The 25,072-nt window shown below is 40.2% G+C and overlaps 1 protein-coding gene across 1 annotated transcript; it reads right to left on the bottom strand.

The window, feature by feature from the left end:
* Positions 1 to 929: 929 nt before the first annotated feature.
* LOC137283516 (uncharacterized) lies at positions 930 to 8,572 on the bottom strand. The gene is made up of 8 exons (XM_067815061.1): positions 7,815 to 8,572; positions 6,788 to 6,963; positions 6,335 to 6,453; positions 5,699 to 5,843; positions 4,788 to 5,021; positions 3,829 to 3,976; positions 2,417 to 2,571; positions 930 to 1,252 (listed from the first exon to the last, which is right to left on the bottom strand). The coding sequence occupies exons 1-8, from the start codon at positions 8,207 to 8,209 to the stop codon at positions 948 to 950; spliced, it is 1,677 nt and encodes a 558-aa protein (XP_067671162.1). The 5' UTR covers positions 8,210 to 8,572; the 3' UTR covers positions 930 to 947.
* Between the last annotated feature and the right edge of the window lie 16,500 nt (positions 8,573 to 25,072).

Raw genomic sequence — 25,072 nt, 5'->3', positions numbered from 1 at the left:
AAAACAAAAGCGTTTTTATCAGTATTCGATTTAATGCACAAAAAGTCAGCCGCCTAGCCCGCTCAGCCACCCACAAGTCGTCTGACTTTGAGTGCTGGCGATTAGGTGCCTGACTCTGAGGGTACGGGTTCCAATCCTGGATGGGACTCAACCAAAGAAAGTACTAGAATTTGTACTTCAGTAAGAAAGTGAAATCCCAAATATGCCATTTGCTGCATTTGACCACTTTTTGAATGGCATTGTGTAATTATTGGGCATGGCCGTAGATGCATCCAGTGTATAGTGGAGAGTCGTTGGAATTTATCTTACCTCACACATGAATGTCGCTTTCTGATTGGCTAAGCGCTATTCCATTATTTTCCATGCACCCTGCTTACAGGCGATGTATTATGTACACCGCTGGGGATTCCGAACTCTTCTGGTGCTTCATGGCAGTACTTCTTTGTCTCGAATACTATTGAATCACGAATTTCCGATGTTTTGCGATTGAAAATCGATGGAAGGGAAATAAATCTAAATCTGTTTACTTTGTGTCGTCTGCAAAATGGCAATTTGCCTTGCATTCAACAGAAGTGCTTCAAACAGTTCAAAATTAAAATTCAGGCATTCGTTAAGATAAATACGTTGTTCACTGGTCCCTTGGGGGCCATGGGCTCATGTACCCTTGACATTTGTTTATGTTCCCTGAGCCAGCAGGACGAGACAATGGCCCCCTCACAACCAGTGAACAACTTATAGTATAACCTGGAGATATCAAGGATGGCCACGATATTACTGGAACACTGCTAACAGTGGAGTAAAACCCAATTCACTCACTCAAACACAAGACTCAAGGCAAATCTCTACTGGAAGAATTTACGAGGTCCGTTTGAGGTACCTTGGACTCAATGCATGGCGGCTGACTGTAAAGCAGATAATACGACAATACCTGTAGTGCAAAACATTCATCAGGTTTTATTTCCTGATACACTTTCTTGAGTGATGTCATACAAGTGGTAGTTATCAGGATTCCAAGACTTGAACTGTTGCCATGGCAGCTCCTCTATACTACTGTCCAGATTTTGTGGAAACATTGGGTCTTCTAGCTGTTTCAAGAGGTCTTCTGCTCGGGGATCAACAAGTGCACTGACCTCCAGTTCTTTTTTCACAGCTGGGAGATTAGAAAGGTCCACAAAGTTTGCAGATATCGCGACAGATGCCTCCAGATTTTCTACATAGTGTGGACAGCCACTTGGGACAAACAAAACTTCACCTGTTCAAGAAAGCACACACTGCAGATGGTGAAATTGAGGCTTGATTGTGTCATGGACTGTCAATATCAGTTTAGACTATTTGATTAAGCAGTTCAAAAATTGTACAGTACACGACATACAACTTCGTGGATGACAACTTCTTGTTTATTGCATAGAGCGATATTTCAATGTTTAATTCTTATATCGTTATCAATCTGGAAGTGACAACAACCAAATGGTGAGAAGTATAGATATGTTTGTCATATGCAATGAACATAACGATGTAAGAATCTACATCCAAACTTCTCTCTATGCAATAAACAAGAAAGTGTCATCCTTAAAGTTGTATGTTTCATTTTTGACTCACCAACTTCTGGAGTGCTGATCTAACAACTAGTGTCTATGTTATCAGCACTTTGTTCTCCAACATCCTGTCAATATCCAGCAACATGTAAATACGCAACACTGCTTGTTTAACTTCAATAGTAAATTCAATAGCAACTTCAAATATTGAAACATTCTTTCATTTGAACATGGCATATTTCAAATTTAGAGAAGTTAGTTAGTTTCAGCATTTCAAATTAACTTTTAGGCAAGACCAATTTTATTTCTTGTTTTACGGATATTTGTACTCTGAAAACCTAAAGACAGGTGGGAAAAAAAATCAAAATAAAATTTCCAGTCAAAGTCATATTCCTTCTAAATACTCAAAGCATTTTACATTTGGCAATTTATCAAGTGAACATGGGTCAAAAAACAACCTAAAAGGTACTTACTTGTGAGTTTACATTTTTAGGCAATAAAAACGTTAGAATTTTATTTTTTGAGCAAGGAAAAATAATTTTTGCTCTTACTCTTGAAAAAATATGACAGGCGGATGTTTGCCCTAGGAATAAACATTTATTAGTCACTGTGACTCACTGGTGTCATCAGAAGGAGTCATGGACATGTTTTGGGGAGGCAACTTAAACTATGTAGTTTTACACAACAGCAAGTTACAGTAAGTGGTACAGTAGCACTGCGTCAACCATGACGTAAAATTCTAACTTCACTGCGTATTTGAAATAATTTGTGAGTCAAATACACAGAGTTGCCAAGTCAGGGTACACACTGAACAATGCCTAGGAAACCAAAATTTCAGTCTTCCGAACATTTCTTATTAATTCTGTGCATTCTGATGATACCTTGTTTGAGGTCACACTGCAACGGCTGGGCCAAGGCCATCAGAGGATGGGCCTCAAGGTCAGGCGAGGTCACATTGACATCAAATGTTGGGTCCATGGAGTGCAAGTACCGTGGGTACAGAGAGGCCACATCCTCCCTACTGAAGAAGGTCCACCTACAACACACATCCTTGTTGTAGCTTTATCTAAACTACACAAGAGGTGACCATGCACCTACTGGGTGAGAGAGCTGGCATGGGTAACTGGTCATTTCTTCCACCTGGGAATCATCATCTTGAAAAGGACGAGGCAGTTCTGTTTGAACACTTGTCGACATACATCTGACAACATATTTCAAGACACACAAAGTATTGATTTCATTTACATCCCAAGCATGTACTGACTTGCTAAATAAACTATGATTTTCAGGACGCAGTCTTCTCATCTTATCTGAACATTGCTTGTTGCTACATGGCTGAAAAGATGTGTGCATTAAATTTTTGCTCACAATGAAAGTTGACAGAAGTTTGATTATTTTTCACATGTTGCTCAACAGTCTCATTCATTAAAGCATCTAACAGTCCCCCCTGGATTCCGTGATTGCAGAAAAAATCGCGGAATTTACCTTTCCATGCAGAAAAACGTCTGGTCCGCGGAAACACATTTTCATACAGAATCCATGCAGAATTTGCCACTTTTGTGCCGCGGAATTTGCTTATTTTAAAAACTGAGTGAAAACTGACTGACAGCCGAAATGAAAAGTAGAGTTAAAGTCAAAAGTAGGCGCGCTTAAACATAAAACGAACTGACCTATTTACTGTGACAACATTTTCAAAAAATCATGATAAGATACTTTATTAGGAAAGCAAGTTTTTGGCACCTTTAAATTAATATTAGACGAATATGACATTGCAATTATGTTCTCAATTATTGTTGTCTGCATGGTACCAGAAGTTGTTCATCTGCATCAAAGTTACGAATGAGAGGAGAGAAATAACTTTCAGCGAGTGTTCAATTCTCAAACACAGAAAAAGGTGTGGGTGCTTGGTCATCAAACTTACTCAACATGTGATGTGTACTGTTGACGTAACTTGATATCTGTGTTTCAGAATTAAACTATGAAGGTCTGTGTAATGTTTTCGTTGTTTTTTCTAAATGTTTTAACTGCAGAATGTTTTGCAGAAGATTGAAAAATAGGGAGCAGAATTTGCTTAAATTTGCCATAGAATTCTTTAAAATTTGCCACAGAATCCAGGAGGGACTGATCTAAGGACTATGACAGACATATGCTTATGACGAAAAATAAGAGCTATGATTGTTCTTGGGATAAGATTGCCTTGAGAAGCACAGCCCAGACCAAGATGGAAGCAGAGGGAGTCAAGTAAAAGAATGCTAAGATTAGATGACAAAGCTAGAGACATGATTCCTAATACCGTTTCCTCCCCTGGAAGAGAGCCATCCAGAAGTTGGATGCGAAGGCATCGATGTGTAGCTGACTGCAAAGACCCGCGGGAGACAGGAACAGACTAGGCCAGCTGTCCTGGTACAGGCTGCATCTGGTGGTCCTCTGGAGCAGGTCACCTACAGCACATGCACATGTCTCAGAAGGTGTTTACAGAAAAACAGACACATGTCTTTGATTGCAGGCATAAGGATACTGCACTTTGTTCTTGGTTGATGAATGGCGTTTCATGTCTTGGTCATCAGTACTCCAGATTATGACATTAGTTTGTTGATAATTAGGTCTGACCCATGGCTGACTCCATGAACAGGCAATCGCAGTCACAGCATCATGACAAACAATCTGAGCATGATGATTTTATTCAAGGCATGGTGACTCACAATCAGATCGTGTTGACACACAATCAGGTCATGATGACACACAATCGGGTCATGATGACACACAATTAGGTCATGTTGACACAATCAGGTCATGATGACACACAATCAAGTCATGATGACACACAATCAAGCCATGATGACACACAATTAGGTCATGTTGACACACAATTAGGTCATGTTGACACACAATCAGGTAATGTTAACAGACAACCAGTTCATGATGACCCACATTCATGCCATGATGTCCCATATTTAAGCCATGAAGACCACAATCAGGTCATGATAACACACCATCAGGGCATGATATCATATAATAAGAACACAATAACACACCATCAGGTCATGATGACACACCACCAGTACATGATAACAGCATCATCAGGGCATTAGGACACACCATCATGGGAATGATATCATATAATCAAGGCATATATCAGTGATTATACTAAACATGACTTAACATTATTATAAAATCAAAGGGCATTTTCATTGTTGCACTATGAGATACTCAGGTGTCATTCATAAACAATTCTCCAATACAGAATCCTACCTGCAAAATACTTGGGTATAGAGAGTTCCTCCACTAGCTTGGGGCAGTGTAGGGGGAGACTCCAGTCAAACAGGTACTGCACAGAGGGAAGACTTTTCTCCCCATGCCTCTCTGTGCCCCTGGGGGTCAGGGTCTGGTCTATGTATTCTCCAACCGTCAAAGTGTCACCCTCCTCAAGCCCTGCCCACTCAACAGACCCACCCACTGTTTTTTTCAGGGTGACTTTGACTTCACCTAAAGGGAAATAATAACGATGACGATGAAGATGATAATGACGATGACGATGATGACAATGATGATGAGAACAACGATGATGATGAAAATGATGATGATGACGTTGGTGACGACAATGCTGAAGATGACAACAGCAATGATGATGATCATCATCATCATTGAGCATACTTCCTTCCTGTCTATCAATCATCATTTCAAACCATAAAGCTATAACAGTTAAAGCAGAATATCCACGTACTAAGGAAACATCACTGGATCATATTACTTTGGTCCATACCGGCAAATGTACCTTTTAACACTGGAAAGCAAACTGCAAATATATGTGCAATGCTGACACTGAAATGTGTCTAACATCTTACTTCCATCACAGTGAAAAGTATTGAAAATGTACATGATGGCCCACATCAGGCTGCGTTTCAATAACATATTTCCTCACAAAAACTGCAGCACAGAAAGGAATTATATAGCCATGTACAAATGTCAGTATAATCTGATGGGGGCCTGTTGATTAAAACGCTCACTAACCACGCTGAAGACCCAGATTTAATTCCCCATATATGTACAATGTGTGAAGCCAGTTTCTGTTGTCCCCTGCTGTGACATTGCTGGTATATTGCTAAAAGCAGCGTAAAACAAAACTCACTCACTCACTCTGATGGCCAGGATGTTACTTTTACCTGCAACATCACGGATGTGCTGCAACGTCCAGGGGGCAGATGTCATCTTGTCCACAAGGTCTGTGATGACAACTGGGGTACTGCTTGCTGCGTAGGTGTAGAAAAACTCTCGCACAGACAGATCACTGGCGGAAACACGTTTCACCTGAAATGGAACGGCTTTTCTTATTTCTAAGAAAATTCACTTCACTAACTAAAAAGTCATGGCTGAATATTTCTTGGAGACTCCCGGACATTTCTGTTCCTCATATAATAGTCATCATAGACCAAATCTATTTCTCATCAGAAAACTCAAAGGAAAGAGGGAAAAAAAAAAAATCACCAATCAAAGTAATATTCCTTCAGAATACTCAAAGCATTTTACTTCGGGCAATTTATGAAGTTTATATGGGGCAAAAAAACCAATCCAACGAAATACTTTCTTGCAAGTTTACGTTTTTGGCCAATGAAACATTAGGATTCTATTTTTGAGCAGGGAACATTCACTTTTATTTTTTTCTTATTCTTGAAAAAATACAGCAGGTGGATCCGTAAGACAAGAAATGAACTTGATCTGGCCTAACCAAGTTTTTTTCAATGATTGCTCCATGGTAATCAATTGTGAGATTTCAATCAATTCAAAACACTAACTCTCACCTGTTGAACTGGTGTCAGTTCCAATTTCTGCCCAGCAAGTTCTTTCAGCATCTTGTCTTGCTGTTGCTTCACCTGGACTTGTCTCTCCACCTTGTGCAGGTGCCATCGGAATTCTTTATCTGAAACAATCAGTAAATCTGCACTAAACACAACTGTAATCCCATTCACCATACAGTGCCGAACGAACAGTTCATACTTTCACTGAGAGGAAATCATCATCTGTCATATCAGACATGTCACAGTTCATTTTAGATTGTGGCTTTAATCAATAAATGGAATATAACTAGTCCACATAGATTGTTGCTAGTCTCAAACTAGCAGACTAGTGGTCATGTCTATACTTGCATCAGCAGCTTCCACTGACAGGGAGTTCCTGGAATGGGTCTCCATTAGCCCTAACATGTCATTCTATGAAGTTTCCTCATTTCACAAAGATATCAGTGGCATACTAACTGTCAGGGTCTTCAGAGAGAGCTTGTTTCAGGTACTGTCCTGCCTCTGTGAGATTGCCCAGACTTTCTTCTACAGTTCCCAAGGCAGCAAAGACTTCCCCATCCCCACCCTCAAGGTCTATAAGTGTCTTCAACTTGTTTCTCTGGCTTTTCATGAACTCCACGCCTGGTCGACATCTGAAAATATGTTTACAACTTGTTTGAAACCATTCAATAAATATTTTAATAGTTTCATGTAAAGGTAATTGGAATTGATAAAGAACACTTTAGGCTGCTATTTCAGCAGTTAATAATATATGCGAAAAAAAACACGAACTAATTTGGTACATATATACATGATAAGGTCTTTACTTGTAAAGCGTACATGCATGGAGCGTGTTCACCAGGGGACAGTAAGGGAGCCTAGTGCTTAAAGTGTTTCCGTGTCACACCATCCCCACATGGGTACACTGAACTCCATTTCTGGTGTCCCCAACTGTGACATTGCTGAAATATTGCTAAAAGCAGCAATTCAATTGAATCACTTGCTAGGATTGTAACAAACCAGCAATGAAGTGCATATGATACATATCATGAATTTTGAGGAACAAATACAATAACAAGTCAGCAGTTGATGTATTGTCTGATTATATTCAGTGAAACAACACCAAGGGATATTATTTGACATGTGTTGACCTGGTTGACTGTGTTAATGTATCAAGGACAATGACCAGTCACCAAAATTACAGTCAAATTTAGTGTAAAAGAGTGTTGTTTTTTTACAATGCCTGGCGTGTATATATTTTGCACATCTCCTTTTGATAACACTTAAATTCAAGTAACAACACTCCTAAAGAATTCATGAAAATTTGATTCTACGGATGGCAAATACATAATACAATCCTTGAAGGAATTCACCATATATGTGTGTGAACTGTCACATGTCTTTTATTCACCTGTAAGTAATATGAACACAGCTCAATAATCTGACAGACATCATTCTATTTCATACCTATCAGTTCAGTATTTGTTCAGACCATCGTACCTACCTGGAGATGCAGTGTAGGAGAGTGTTTGGGTTGTGAGTCTGTGGCAGATCTGACACTGGTATCAGACATTTTCCTGTTTGCCTCCACCATCTTGCAAGGGCAGTTCTTGCTAACATCACACAGCTCCTGTCTCCTCCCTTCACCTTTTTTCTTTTCACATTCTCTGAAGTTTTAATATGCCGTCTCTTTGCTTCAGACTGTGTGAAGCTAATGTCACTTTCAGTGTATGTTTCCTGTTTTTTAATGGATGTGAAATGACAAGGTGCTTCTGCGCTTTGTACAGGCCACTCCCTGATTGGCTGTTTTTCATTCTGACATACACTGGTTGTAACAGGCCATTCTGTGATTGGCTGAATATCACTGCCTTCCAAATCTAAGCTACAAGAATTTTCCATGTGGCGTTTTGGGTGCGCGAAATAGAAGAGGTCGAATGTGAAATTTAATACACATTTACCCGTACTTCATGTATACAGACAGCATTGCCAATCTGGCTACTGGCATCACGATGTGCCTGATGCTTTGTTCCTTATGAAGCTTGAAGGTGATGAGAGAAAGCCCAGCTATTCATGAGTGGAAAAACACAAGGAGGTTAAAACCTCCCGAAACAAGTAAATACTAATAGGATACCACATGAACTTATGAATCGTGTAATCAGGTGCAATAGGCATGAAAACCTTAATATGACAATCCGCTTTCTGATCAGCACCGGGGTGCGAGCAACTCGCAACTTTGGCTTGCAGGGGAGGTAACTCTAATGACCCCGCCTCAGCGTGCTCATGTATTCGAGCAATGAAGTAGATCCCTTTTACAGCCGCCTTGTAAAGGAGTTCAAATCTCACACACAATCCAACGACATTTTTGTATGATGATAGACCTTACAAACATAATACAAATTCGACAGCATGTAAATAAATAGAAGATGACATTTTCTTCACAAGTGAAACCAATTTCGTGATTAGTGTTGTTGTTTTTTTCTTTTTAAATTCTGTGACCGAGACACCAAACGTGGACAGATGGCTGATACATTGAATATTTTGGGCCCCTAGAAATAAAACTCTTTAAGCCAAGTACCGACGACAGAGCCTGTTTAACATATTTCTCTTTTGCCTTATAGGAATTACATGGCGAAAAATTCCTTCACAAAAAAGGAACTTTTGGAAGCCATCGAAATCCATCGCCCAAGCCTTTGATCAATAGAGACCAAAGATACTACATACCATCGGCCTATGAAGAACTAATCAAACTATAGACTATCTAAGCATTGCATTTATTTGTTGTTACTACTTCATCTCCCTCGTTTCTGGCTTCATCACTGGTGTTATTTCTTGTTTTAGTTCCCTACTGGCCTCTTCCAATTATGTACCACTTGTTTATTCCATTACATGCTGTTGTTAACGTTAATCTTCTGTTTGTCACAACATACCATGTATATAAAGCTTCCCACTATTTGGTTGTATTCACATTTAGCTTGAAAACGATGTAAGAATCTGCATCGAAACGTCGCTCAACATACTAAACAGGAAGTTGTAGTCAATAAAGCTGTGTTTCATTTTTGACTAAAAAACTCCTAGAATGCCCATTACAGAAGGAAACATGTGGTTGTATCTGGGGGTTTCAGGGGGTTCGAACCCCCTAGTTTTGAAAATCGTTGCTTAAATATAGGACTTAAACATTAGAACTTAATTTCCAAAGTAATTTATGGAAATATCCATCCAGAGCCAACGTAGCTGTTAAGGCTGATAGAAAATATTTACTATCGCATTATTCCCTTCTTCAAATATACGATTTCACCTGAGCCGAATCATATGCAGGAAATCTGATTGTAATTAAAATCAAATTACTTTTCATACGACAATAAACGTTACAATGAATACGCCTCGTTTAAGGTTTCATGTAGTGTGGACCACACACTAAATACAGGAACTGGACCACTTGTCAAGTTGATCTCAGTAGCTAAGAATCCTCACTCATCAGTATGAACAGTCACACCCTTGTGTAACGCTGTCAAGGTTAAGTGCATCTCTACCCATCCATCAGCATTTCTTTAATGTGATGCTGATTACGGACGTGGTGGCAGAGCGTCCGTTGCCTGTCCACTTCTGACACCCAATACACTACTCTATCCTCACCTCCATATGCTTCCCAATCATTTTTATAGATTTTGCCATAGGATCCGCTTAGCTGTTTAACACTAGTGATTACAACACTTTGTCGCCGGTGATTGATACCCGTTCGATAAATGCCGACTGATTCCGGGATCGTGCTCTCGTAGCAACGTTACTGCAAAACTCTTTACTCTTCTGTTGGCTGTGATCGAAGACCGGAGTCCGATAGAGCGGATGTCGTCTGCTTTGAAATGGGTTTTCCATGGATCCGCCGTTACGCAGTACTTAAAAGATGGTGCTAGTTTCACAAGTGATTTAATTGAACTTGTGTCCTGTATTTGGTTAATGGTCATCGTTAAAATGTGCCGGAAAGATTCTCAATTGATCGTTATGTGTACGATCTTGTTGAGTCCCCCGTGATACATATAGCTTCACGGAAGATCGTTTTCTGTGTTTTACGTAAGCATGCCCAGTTCACGGCCCCGTTCCTCAAAGCGGTCATAGGCTAAATGTAGTCGTAAGCCAGTGTTCGGGTCCTCGAACCCTTGGTATCCTTATCTACATCTGAAAATACTATGGGTGTTGGCCTCATAGCATGTTCCCGTTTTATGTTACGGTTATGTCAGTCTCACCGCTTTCATCAGTTTGAGGAACGGTGCCCAAGCGCTATTATTTAGGCTAAATAAAAAAGTGAAATGTTTCTCGGGCATCGGCGCGTTACTTTTATATGTGCGCGTGACAGTTATTTATTGCCATTTGAAAAATAATAATTTTGACTTGGTCGCGTCGTGATCATGCATTTGTCCCCTACAAGAATGAGTGTCTGTAAGAACGAGTGTCGCTGAATCTACAACCCATTAACACGTGCTAAACCTCCCAAGCCATATTTCTGAGAGGATAAAAATGAAAATGTGTTCCTCCCACGTCACTTTTTTTCTATCCAATATTTTAAAAAATGTCCTACCGCCCTCGTCCCTATTGAAAAAAATGTGAAACATTTAATTTTTTATGCAGCCTTATATATCTTCTATAACTATGGGATATGGTTATTGTATCAGTCTTTGTGTTAGGTCTGTACAGGCACATCACTATAAACTAAACTTTAGCATATTTGTCCAGTGTATGTATGTATGTATTTCTTTATCCCTACCACCTACCCACGCTAAGATCAGGACCTAGATTTTTTAAGCTCTCTTAGCACTCAGATAGTCGTAAGCTGATGTTAATGTATGACACTTACGACTATCTTAGTGCTAAGACAGCTTAAAAAATATAGGTCCAAGAGTAGAAATGGTCTTCAGTAGCCATGATTGTCGTAAGAGACGACTAATGTGAAGGGTCATTCTGGCTGATTTGGTTGACACGTATCATCGTATCCCAGTTACGTAGTTCGATGCTCATGGTGTTGATCACCGGATTGTCTGGTCCAGACTAGATTATTTACAGACCGCGGTGTATCTGGAATAGCGTTTGCAATACTTGGATTTACCGGCTGGCTATCAGGGCCTGCTGCTACCTGCAGGCTTTAAAATCTACAGGTCCTGAATGAAATCTGCAGGCCCATTTAGTTAAAGTCAAACCAATAAAAACAGATGAGTTTTTATTTGTTAGACTGGTGTTGATATTCCTACGCCAAAGCGTTGAAATAGAAAGTGAAACTGTAAGTTATCGTAACATGATGGACCGTGGATGATTCCCGAACGTTAATAAAGAAGGAAAGGGAAACATGATGAAACATAACTGACAGATAATTTACCGAAGGCAATAAGGGCCTGCACATATCTGAAACTGCCGGCCCAATACAATAACAACCGGCGCTGGGCCTCCGGGCCGGCGGTTATTTAGAAAACTGATCTGGAATATTGTTGGATGCGGTGTAAAACTAATATATTAACACATTCTTACATCCAACAGCCTCCAATCCCCCTCTCGGTCGGGATGTCAAGTTTGGTTAGATGAACGTTGGTTGTTTGTACTAGGACATGGTCATTTCAAGAAGCAGCAGGACGGTCGAGGCTCTTCCACTTCATCTGATCAACTTCAGTTAATTATCAACTATTGAATTTAAGACCGCCTCAGCATTAAGATGGCTTTGAATAGCATACCGTGACGATCCTGGTTAGAACTGTTCTTCAGTAACTCATGCTTGCAAGAGGCGACTAAGAGGATTTGGAAGTCAGGTTCGCTGTCATGGTTGGTACATGTCCTGTAGTCCCGATGGCGAAGATGACCGGGGTATTGATCACTGTGTTGACTGGTCCAGATTCGATTCGATTATTTACAGATCTCCGCCATAAGGCCTATATTGCTAATGCATCATGCTTCGTTATACAACAAACAAAAGAACAAAACAAAAACAATAAACATATGTTTATTTATGATACTGTGTGAAAGAGACTATTAAACTAATGTTTTCGAGTAATAACCATACCAATTGCGTCTACTTCAAGGATTGCGGTGGGGTCGTTGTATGTCATACGAAGTAGGGCATACATACCGCTACGACTGCTTTGTGCAAATGAGCCCAGATATGTAAGTGACCTTGTAACCACGGGTGCTTACCCTGACCAACTGTCCTGGTGAAATATATCCCACATATCTTGCGTGATAACAGAGCAATAAATATTCAAACGACGAGTGCAGAGTGTCTTAAACGAAATAGATTAATTTTTACTTGGTCTATAAAGAATCTCCGAGACTGACGTCTAATATTACTATATTACGGTTAAAGATTCTCAGATCATAAACTAAATTATACACTTGTCCACATTTAAATGTCACTCCCCATGAAAAGGAAAAAAAAACTGTAAACGAATAAGGAATCTGGATGAGCGTCTGCGGCAACCACAGTGAAACACAACAGATTTACAGCTGTAAGTGTGCTTGGTTACCTGCACTTTGGTCTCAAGTACATCAACTGACCATAAATTTACGGCTATAAATGACGCGATCACCTTGACCTATATCAAGTTTATTTCTAATACCGCGGCAGTCATTTGCCTATTCACCAATGCTGCGGTTGTTATTCGCCTATTCACCAATGCTGCGGTTGTTATTTGCTGATTCTCTAATGCTGCGGTTGTTATTTGCTGATCCACTAATGCTGCGGTTGTTATTTGCCTATTCACTCATGCTGCGGTTGTTATTTGCCTATTCACTAATGCTGCGGTTGTTATTTGCTGATTCACCAATGCTGCGGTTGTTATTTGCCTATTCACCAATGCTGCAGTTGTTATTTGCTTATTCACCAATGCTGCGGTTGTTATTTGCTGATTCACCAATGCTGCAGTTGTTATTTGCTGATTCACCAATGCTGCGGTTGTTATTTGCCTATTCACCAATGCTGCGGTTGTTATTTGCCTATTCATTCATGCTGCGGTTGTTATTTGCCTATTCACCAATGCTGCAGTTGTTATTTGCTGATTCACTAATGCTGCGGTTGTTATTTGCTGATTCACCAATGCTGCGGTTGTTATTTGCCTATTCACCAATGCTGCGGTTGTTATTTGCCTATTCACTAATGCTGCGGTTGTTATTTGCTGATTCACTCATGGTGCGGTTGTTATTTGCTGTTAATGCTACTGATGTTCTCAGAACCCAGGAGACGCAATGTGAGACGAGAGTTCTGTCCTCTGGACGTACCCTAGATTCGCCCCGCTTGTGGCTCTTTATCTCATGGTGAAAAAAATGAATATATATAACTACTAACCTACCCTTCTGCCCTAATACATAAGTAAGGGCAACGTTTGTATATTGTGTGTTTCTCATCGCCCGACCGACCCACCATTATTATTTGCATAAATGAGAACCATGAACATTAGTCTGATAGTTTTGTCTTTATTTAGTCTTTAGTCTAATGTTCTTCGGGATGTTCTTTAATTACTTTGTCTGAAAGAAGTTTCAAATATTTTCTGGATTTGCACCTCATTATTTTCATCCACTGAACCATTTAGTTTGTTAAACCGCAAGACAAATGTGACACATGTGAGCTTTCGGAAACTATTTGACTTAATTGCCATTTTGCACATTTTCTGGAATTATCAAAACGGAAACATCGACAGAACTAATATATAACCCTGATACACAACCTGTTGTATGTGGATGACATGGCGGTCAGAAACGAAAGGGTGAATAAACTAACACAGAAAATAAAGGCCACCTAAAACAAATTTCTTGTTTCTCATCATTTAAAAATGGGTAGGGAGGGCAGATTTTATTCATGTTCATTTATGAATTTGTGATTTCTTTACAATGTTAGTGAAAAACTTGGAATGCTGGAAGCTGAAATGGATTACAAAAAATCCAAAAATGATATGAAATGTAGGTAGGGGCTAAAGTTTAGGGTCGTACAGTAATGGAAAAGAAGACAATATGTTTACGTGGCTTAATAGTGCGGCTATACGTGTTGCAGTCGGAATGTTCGGTTATGTCTACTTGGGGAATCCATTACTGAGATACGTTTGTCTCAATTTTCTTTGAACATTTTGCTGTTACCCTAAAGACGCTCTCGTTCAGTACAATCCGTGGCCAATGAGGGCTCACAAAACGCATGCTTGTCGTAAGACGCGACCAAAATGCCGGTCGAATTGCCAGTGAAGTGTAGATATCACCTGGTTATGTGACCAGTTGTCACTACAGACTCTCATGCAGTCGTCTCATTGTATGTCACTGTACCTGGAGGGCTTGGAGAACCAGTTTCAAAGTACAACAGATCTGAATACGACAGCGCTAAAATCGAAAGAGATTAATCGTGTGCGACAGTCTGGTATGTCTATCTGTAGTATCACTGGTTATCGACACTGGTCAGGTGGTCTTGTACTATCATTGTGGGGGTTCTCGTTTCTTTCATGTTAGAGAAGGCAAACGTGGTCCACCGGAGACACGACGCCCACGCTACCATTGCGACATCGCCGTGGGCGACTTGAGGAGTTTTCCAAGCACTCGGAGCACTTCCATGACATGACATAAAATAACCTAGGCTGGTGGGCGATCATCAAACAGTTACTTTAGCCTGACACAATTTTGATGGCTTTCATACGCTTCAGATCTGGATTCCTAAAGTACTCTGCCCCTAACGATGATTTTCCGCCCAGAACTGGTCAATATCAACTGCACCACATCCCGTTTTTGTGTCTTTCACATCGTGTCTTCAAAGACGCTTTTCACAAGTTCACCTGATATTAATTACTTAAAGAAATGCCAGTATCACGTCAAGTTGGTATTTTAAAGGATTTACGTCATTGCACAACATATACTGCCAAAGAAATGGTCCAGGGAATATTGGGTATTTTTCTTCAAAGTAATGACAGTGTGCGGAAAGCATACAGAGCTGAAAAAATCATTCACACGGTGCTCCTCGGCCTGCACATTCTATATTTACGCATTCGGTACAATACATACGGTCGATGTACCGTCAATCTCTCGAAAGGCCTATCTGTCAATATATGAGACACATCCTTTTTCACCCGTCCTGAAAACCATCTTCGATAATCCAGGGTATTGTATTCTCCGTCCTATTGTGACAAGCGCCCTTGACCAATCTCCCTGATTTGGGGCCGGATCATGTGTTACGTCAACTAAATATAGACACCTAAACAGTATATATTTATTGTTTGATATAACAAAAAGAAGTCAATAGTTTTCATCATTTTAGATGAAATATCAATAACCTAAACTTACCAAATATTGTACCTTTACCCGGGCTTTACTGGATATACTTGTTCAGGGTCTGCTCATGGCAGACGTATCTTGACACCCATTCGAATGACCCCACTTTTGTGTGTTTGCTTTTTCAACGCCATCCACCATGGAGGTATAGTTTCCTTGCCCGTTGGTTTAGATGTTTCAGCCTGTAGACACCGAGTTACGGTCTCATCTTGGCTCACTTGAACAATCCGATTTTAACGCTACGATGATTTAACTCCCATTCTCCAAAGTAGACTTAATATAGCCGTAGCGATAAGATCGCTTTGTGCATGTGGGTCCTGTATGACACACGGCTGGAGGCAGGATGGTCTAATGATAACGTCATATACCATCAGATGTTTGATGTTAGAGTCTCTAGCAACATGTCCTGATTGTCATTGGACAAATACTTCCGATCAATATTTATATCATCTGGTGAAAAACAATAGATATATCTCTTACCATTTATAGTACAAGTTCTACATGACATCACCTAATTTGCAACACTGTCTAATGTCTGTCTCATTTTTGGCCAACTATAAATTCCGCTGTGAGGAAGCTTAATTTGCCCATTGAAACCAGTCAGTATCGATATATACAGAGAGAAGACATTTTGCGAACATCGTGAAATCCATGTCCTTTTTGAGATAAGTTTCGCCACATTTGGAGCTACACGAAAGCAAAAATTATTGCATAAACACAAAATATCACCCCGGTGATAATATATCTCTCTCACTTTATGAAATTTTTAGGCAGATTAACCTAAATGATGCAGAGAATGCACGTGTGTCTGTGATGATTATAACATTTTGTCACGTGAACCTAAATCCTTTATGATTGAGTGACTTGAGCTTAGTTTTACGCCTTACTCAGCCATATTCCAGCTATATGATGACAGACTGTAAATAATCGAGTCTGGACCAGACAATCCGGTGATCAATAGCATGAGTATCAATCTGCACAAGTGGGAACCGATGACATGTGTCAACCAAATCAGCGAGCGTGACTCCCCGAACCCGTTAGTAGTCTCCTATGACACGTGCTGACGATCCCGTATTCAGGGAGTACCCCATCTGTATAGTTGTGTATTTCATCATTGTACACATTGGTTATGTGATGTTCACAACTGGTGGGTGTATTCAGAAAGGAATCTTGACCCGAATCCGATAAATATACCATAAAATAAATTCAGTTGACATTAGTTCATACATCAAACGAATAAACAGAAATCACCTGAATAAGATGTCCGTTATGTCTGAACGTATTACAAATTGTTTGACCTATGCAAGAGCACATTTTTCTTTGAAACAAATTGGTCTGGGAAAGTCTTATTGCTTTGAGAAATGAGTTGGCTGGAACTCAAACTGATAAGTGATAATTAGCAGCTGGGGATTAAATTCTAGTTAAATATTAACTTCTGTTGAAGGTTGTTTTCAACCCACGCTGATTACCCGACATAAACTAAAGTACTGTCGGAAATAAAAAAAACAAGTGTTTTTAGGCTGTTACTCTGTATCCCTAAAATTTAACTGCAAATAGGATGTGTCGAATAAACCCACTTCGGCCTAACTGGGCATTCAGTGTGTTGCGTAGACGTCATCCAGAAAGGCATGTTTACTTGTAAAATCGGATAAAAAATACGACAAGCTGATGAAAACAATAGATCAAACTATAGATGGCAGTTAGGTCGCTCAGCCAGGCATGACGACGGACCGTCGGCCTGGCATGAAATGCATGCGCTTCTGATTGGCGTAAGGGGTCAGCTCAAAGATATTTTATGCTTTTGCATGTGTGTTGAATATGTCTCATCTACTGATTAACATCTTGCGCGTCTTTCTATAATTAAGTTTATGTTAAGATATGTAAAAGAGTGTGATACCTGATACCCACATAAAAGCGTCGTGTTAAATGTCTCAATATATATAGGTGGCATGACCACCCAGAGATCTACAGGACTGGATATTATACATAAATTGTTATTATACGCTGTGTATGTCACCAGCTTAATTCCCCTAAAGGATTATCATATCATTGCTAGTATCTCTATCCCTCAGCTCGATCCCAACCATCATCTGCCACAACCGTCCAGGTTTTGCTTTGAGACATCCCTCCTACCTGTTTCTTTTTATAGTGATAGTGAGACGCCATGGTAACTAAATCCTTACTAAGTTCAGCATGAAAGTTATTATTTACAACTGATATCGTTTATAATGAAGCTCAGCCAAATTAAAAAATGGACAATTAACAGTGTCTTTTATAATACAATATCGTCGCGGACTAATTTGCATAAAGTCATAGACTGCTCCAAATAAGTCGCTTTGCTCATTTCTGCACTAATTTGTCTTCAGTAGAGTCTGTTTTTCACGTTTCCTATTTTTAAGAGAATGTGCCTTCTGTAATTTGTATTACCATTGAGTTTGAGTTGTGGGTCATATTTCGTATTACATGTGTAATATGATGTCAACAGTATTACGGTAATAGTATTTTTTTAGCGGCAATCTATCGTTTACTTCCATTTTGAGAAAGTTCTAAGTGAATGGCGACAGCCGATTTTTGCTCGAATGTTCTTGATTGTGTGTAGTATGTATAAAGGCTGCAGGTTGTTGTGTTGTGCGACATGTACTAAGACACGCACTTCCACTCGGAATATACACGAATTGTGTACATCTACCTCGTCGTCTGTCTACATCGATTGTCTGCCTTCGTCCATTACTTGACAGTCTGCATGACCACTGGCTTTGTAAACAAGCCCTCATTGTAAATACCAACACTCTGGTGAGTTAATATTTGATATTTGTGACCCATTACCTTAGACTTGTGACTAAACTGTATTGTACAAGAAATCTGTATAATGATTCATTGTAACTTGCTCATTGTTTGCTCAATATATTATAGAATATTTTAGACTTGTCTGTGTTATATTTTGCTAGTTCAAGGGGGATTTCTTATACCTTTTGTCACGGCAGTTTGTTAAACGTAAAACCTATCTACTGGAAATACTGGAACTGTAGTTAGGCCGAACTTACTGTAACAGATATTTCACACTTTCACATATCAACTACATCAGTTGTAGAGATAACTGTAGTTAGGTCGAACTTATTGTAACAGATATTTCACACTTTCACATATCAACTACGTCAGTTGTAGAGATAACTGTAGTTAGGCCGAACTTACTGTAACAGATATTTCACACTTTCACATATCAACTACATCAATTGTAGAGATAACTGTAGTTAGGCCGAACTTACTGTAACAGATATTTCACACTTTCACATATCAACAAATCAATTGTAGAGATAAATGTGAGAAAAAAAGCATTTTTTTTCTTATTTCCGATAGTACTGGTCAGGAGAATTTCAAAAGAGAACAAAGAAACCTCCATCAGCAATTGCTTATTAATATCAAGCATTGCTATTTAGGTCACTCAGTCAGTCATTCACTCATTCACTGCTGCCTGTGAATATCCTGGTTATACAACTAGTCTTCAGTAGCCCACACGTGATGTTGATCACTAGATCGTCTGGTCCAGGATAATTTTTACAGACAGTTGCCATCTATTTATCACATATTACTGACTGGGGGCGCCCCGAAAACACCAAATAAACACAACAAACACAAACAAAAAGTAAACATAATATAAACAAAACAAGAAGCAAACAAACATCAGTCGTGCACTTCCATTTAACCCATTAACACAAAAGCACTTACGATATCGATCCTAGCATCGAGATTGATTCAAAGACCCAACCATGAACGTCGCAGCTGTATACACAATGAGAGCTTGGATCTGGTAAAATCAGAGCTGTACCTTCTTCGTTAGAAGATTTACAGATATATTTTGGCTAACGTTTGAAAACAATTAACAGACAATAGACATCAGATGTGTGCACATATTTTCTACTCAGTAAAACGCTTTATGTTAACGCTAAAACATTGCCAACCGAGGCACAGTTATGCGTGTGTGGGCATTGGAAAAACTAGGAATTGTGCCGTGGTATTAATCCATTATCAATCTCGACTAGCGTCTGATGTTCACCTTCGGCATTTCCTTGTGTAGATGATACCCCAATATTGTACCAGATCACACTCGTCTAATGACTCCCACCTACGTTGTCGTCTCACAGAGAAATGTCGTCAGTCACTGAAGGAAAAGTATTCACGAATTTCGCAATGCGAAACTTCAAGACATTTGTTATACATGATGGTCAACGTTGTGAGTGAGTGAAAATGGATTCACTTCACTTTTATAAGATTCCAGCGGTTTATTACGGGAAAGTAGACATTTGTGATGTTTGTAACAACAAATAGGGGCGGCATGTAGGGATTTTCGGGTTGACCGCATTTGGAGAACTATGGACATCATCTGTGATGATCAGCAACACTAAATTCGCAAAAGGTAATGAATATAATTGTACAACGAAGTGATATACATAGAATAAAACAAACTTTACTTCATTCGTAATATAATTTCCACAATAAAATTAATTGAATTGCCACTTTGTTCTGTACTCATTATTTCATAAAACAAAATCCACATTCAGTCTTCACCCCAGTTTTATTAAATGAGAAACTGCGTCTGCGTGGGCATTAACACTCATGGTGCCTGGAGATATATTCTTCAAAATGTCTTTTCTGATGTTATATGGCAGTACTTCCTCCTCTTAGTGGGATGCCTTTGCCAGGTACCATACTAGACCAGGCGGATTTCTTGGGTTTTCATCTGACCTCGGAAAGGACAGTATTTCAAACACGTTAGGGTGACCCTTGGATAAGATCTTCTTGAGGCGTTCATGCACCATTCCAAATAGTTGTTGGTTGATTTGAAAGTATGGCCAGCGTATTATATAGGAAAACTGTTGAGTTAGTGTTCACTTATATTAATCAGTGTCACTCAATATCAGTCAATGCTTGTCAAAACAAGTGGGTTCATACCCACGTTACTGGTTTCAATCATGTAAGTTCATATCACTTATTTCGTAAGGTAGTTCTAAATTTAGTAATACCCGGAAAGTTAACCCCTTTCAACAGCATGCACCGTAAACACCGCAACATCAAAGGATGTTTACAGTAAAAACTTATGTCTACTTCCCGGTAAGACACCGTTCCAGCAACATGACGACAGGGACACCAAGAATTGGCTTCACACATTGAGTGCGTGAGTGAGTGAATTTAGTTTTACGCCGCACTAAGCAATATTCCAGCTATATGGCGTCGGTCTGTAAATAATCGAGTCTGGACTAGACAATCCAGTGACCAACAACATGAGCATCGATCTGCGCAATTGGGTTACGATGACATGTGTCAACCAAGTCAGCGAGTCTGACCACCCGATCCCGTTAGTCGCCTCTTACGACAAGCAAACTCGTCTTTCATGGGAAGCATGGGTTGCTGAAGTCCTATTCTACCCCGGGTAGACCTTCATGGGTCGCTTTACACACTGAATAATGTGGGGTAGTTAACAATGAACTTTGGATTGTCGATTGCCGTTTTTAACCACTAAACTACCACGATTCCCCGGTGTTATCAATAAAAGTGATAAACTTTAAGCCCATTCCATTATATGAGTTATTGTATATCTCACTGCTATCATCACAAATCCATGAAGATCGGGTTAGAATTTGTCTTCAGTAACCCATGCTTGTCGTAAGAGGCGACTAGGAAGATCGGTTGCTCAGGCTTGCTGACTTGGTTGACACATGTCATTGCTTTCCAATTATGTAGACCGATGTTCGTGCTGTTGATCACTGAATTGTCTGGTCCGGACTCGATCATTTACAGACCGCCGACATATAGCTGTAATACAGCTCGTCGCGGCGTAAAATTAGACTCATTCACTTTCCCTATAGGTAAGGACGATACGGCTGCAAAAGAGTGTGTGGTCAAAAAAAGTCCTCTCCATTGGTCGACGCTTCCTGTTGTCCGCCATTTGTGTGAAGATCGTTTAATTGAGGGTCAAAATCGGCTTTTAATCGACTTGTAGAAATAACAATAAAGAACTGGTAGGTGTCATGAGTGGTGATCGATGACTATGTTTAGATGACGCTTTAATTGATTGCATGCAACGGTGGAGTAGCGATAGGCAAAGCAAGCGGGCGGAGTACACCGAAATGTCCGACCATGTCGAGATATAGTGTACTGTGAAGCGTTTCAACTCAGGGGTCATCTAATTTTTTTACGGTGAAGAAAGAATGTTTAATTCTCGCAATGACTCGAGGGCCTGTGTGCCGAAGCCCTGCGTACAATTCCCGCCCACCCCATTGGTACAATGTTTGAAGTCCATTTCTGGTGTCCGCCGCCGTGGTGTTGCTGGAATAATGCTATATACGGAGTAAAACTAAACTCACTCACTCACTCAGCGAACCTCGAAACACTGATTACCTCCCTTTATTATAACCATCTGAATATTCAAGTCGTATGATTGTGTGACTCATGATCAGAGTTCTTCACGAAGATTTACAGACTGTCGTGAAGCTAAGTCAAGCAGGACGTCAGTACTTGAAATGCTACTATTTGTGTCCACTACTTGACATGGGCTTCAAGCCTTTCAATGGCTGTTTGTGTTTCGTTGATGTTTCTCTTGGGTATATTCCGATGAAACTGCCATGACCAACGAATGTTTCAAGGACTACATGGCATACATATCTGTGCAACGTCGTATAACACGTGGCGGCTGGGGAGCCTGGAGGTTAAAGCGTTCACTCGTCACGGCAAAGATCCGAGTTCAATATCCCACATGGGTACAATATGTGGAGCCCATTTCTGGCGTCTCCCGCCTTGATATTGCTGGAATATTGCTGAAAGCGGCGAAAAAACCCAAATTTGGTCATAGTCCTATAGTTTCCATATTCGTACATTGCATTACTCAGCGCTCTTAATAACGCTTAGTATGGTTTGTCTGCACATACATGCCCGCATACAAGACGACTGGTCATTTTCTCTCTATTGCGCAACCTTATTTGGTCTACAGCTTGTCTGTGATTAAACAAAGCGTATAGCATAGCTATAGATCACTTTTTGGGGTCATTGAATTATGTACTCGCTTCCAAAATTTGGAAATTATTTCGCACACAGCGACATTCCTATTTCAGTACATGATTTGAACATCAATGGCCACTTCTTTAACCTGAAAATATGACTAGGCTTACATTGTTAGGACGATTGTCTGACATACAAAGGACTATTCTACTTAGTCGAACCTATACGCCATTTTCATAGCAACCATTTCAGAAGCTCACATACGGAATGTGTGTTGAGCCTCTTTCAACCGAGTTGGACTTTATGGAAATGTGACAGAGCCAAGGGCCTGATTCTAAACTACGTTCAGGGGATCCGTGCATGTAGGATCATAAGTGTATACAGCGGCCCATTACACCATTGGATTAGGTCCTGCCGCGTATAGTAATGTTCCAGCACCATCACACAGTGGGTATTCGAACCCAGACTTACCCCATGACAAAAAAAACCCCTCTGAATAACCACAATGTCACCACCCTCTGTAAAAATCAGGTCCGGTCTTTTAGCGTTTCAGACATCCCACAGACACAGACTGAAACTACACTTGACTATCTCTTCAGAAACAAGCACTCAAGAGTAAGATCTGTAATCCTTAACATGCATATCCGCGATGCTGTTTGATTACTAGGTTACCGCCAGACAACTCACATTATCCAGGGATATAAGACGTGGTTAATATACAAGCAGGTGGTACCAACATGGGACATGATACATCTTCACGAAGGTGAAAGGCAGCTCTTCACACTTGTATCAAGGGTGTGATTTAAATGGAGCTTCCATGTCTATCAGGTTTAATCGTTTCACAAGTATATCTCCCAATACAGACATATGGCTGTAAAGGAATTCGCTGCATGGAACATTTCCCGTTCGGTATTTAGTGTTAATGGATTTGAAACGCAATGATATTCATACAGTTAACCCTTTCCCCAATAAGGACTACAGGCAACTGACAGGTTATTACGTACACTCATACAGGTTTTTTAAGTAGTATAACGGACGATATTCTGAAGGAAACCCTACAAGGTTTGTTTTGGCGTAAGCATGCAGGTGAACGTGGGACGGTGGGGAAGCTTAGGGTTAAAGCCTTCGCTCGCAACGCAGATGACCCGGGTTCGATACCCAACATGAGTAAAATATAAGTTGTTCATTGGTCACGAGGTGGGCCCTCAGTGTTTGTTTATGTTCCCTGAGCCCGAAGGGACCAGTGAACAACGTATTTATCTTACCGAACACCTCACTCTTAATTTTGAACTGTTTGAAGCATGGGTGTCGGATCGTACACTTCAGCCAACCTGTGTGAATCAAACGATTCGAATCTTGCATCTTGCTGTTTTTCTCGCAGGTAGTGTCTTAGTAAAGTGTCGTGGTGTAATTCCTGTGTTTAATATTTACAGGGACTACATTCGAATGTTTTGTCAAAATTTATTTATTGGAATGCGAGGCAACTGATTTCATGGCCATCGCTAGACTTTCGCAGACGACACAAGAAAACAGATTTAGAGTTATCGCCCTTCCATCGATTTGCATTCGCAAAACATTGGTACTTTCTGTACGTCATGTGTGATTCAATGTTATTCGAAATAAAGGAAAACTACCACAAAGTACAGAATGAGTTGCCATTGGCAGCGGGGTATATTGCAATATACCTCGCTTGTAAGTGTAAGTAATAGAAGAGCGCTCAGCCAATCAGAAAACGACATTTATGTGTGAGGTAAGATAATGAGTAATGTCCATTTTGTGTGTGTCCCTCTCATGATATTGTTGGAATATTGCTGAAAACGGTGTAAAACCAAACTCATTCGCTCATCCACCCAGCCGCCCACTCACTCAAACAACACTAAGAATAGTGTTTGGTCATTGCATGTTTGATTGAAGTTGGCTATGCGTGCACAAAAGGAATGAACATCAACAAAACACCAAGTCTAACTGTATGAGGGGCGTCCTGTCCACCCACTGGTGAATGGACAAGTGTCACGCCAAACAGCTCTAGTTCAAATATATTCTAAAAGTGCTTGCCAGATCGGATTAAGAACACAACTGTGTCGCATTGGAAGGCACTATGTCGCCATTAAAGTATTATGGTGAAATCGGGTTTAATTTAGGTTTTTCTACACATGTACAAGGAGCGTGCGTGCTTGTGATACTTGTGAACAATCATATAAGGTTACCATATAGCGCAGTGTTACCATGGATATAGAACTCAGAGAGTTAGGACTCCGATCTGTATTTATTCCCTTAGTACCAAGCGGCGGACAGACCAATGAAGGTCCGGGGTAGAACAGGCCTTCAGCAACCCATGCTTGTCGTAAGAGGCGACTAACGGGATCAGGTGATCAGGCTCGCTGACTGGGTTGACACATGTCATCGTAACCCAATTGCATAGTACTATGCGCATGCTGTTGAACACTGGGTTGTCCGGTTACAGACCGCCGCCATATAACTGGAATATTGCGG

The sequence above is a fragment of the Haliotis asinina genome, chromosome 5, assembly GCF_037392515.1.
Source record: "Haliotis asinina isolate JCU_RB_2024 chromosome 5, JCU_Hal_asi_v2, whole genome shotgun sequence".
Classification (NCBI taxonomy): Eukaryota; Metazoa; Mollusca; class Gastropoda; order Lepetellida; family Haliotidae; genus Haliotis; species Haliotis asinina.
The sequence above is the reverse complement of the archived record's forward strand: the minus strand, read 5'-3'. Positions and strand labels throughout refer to the sequence as shown.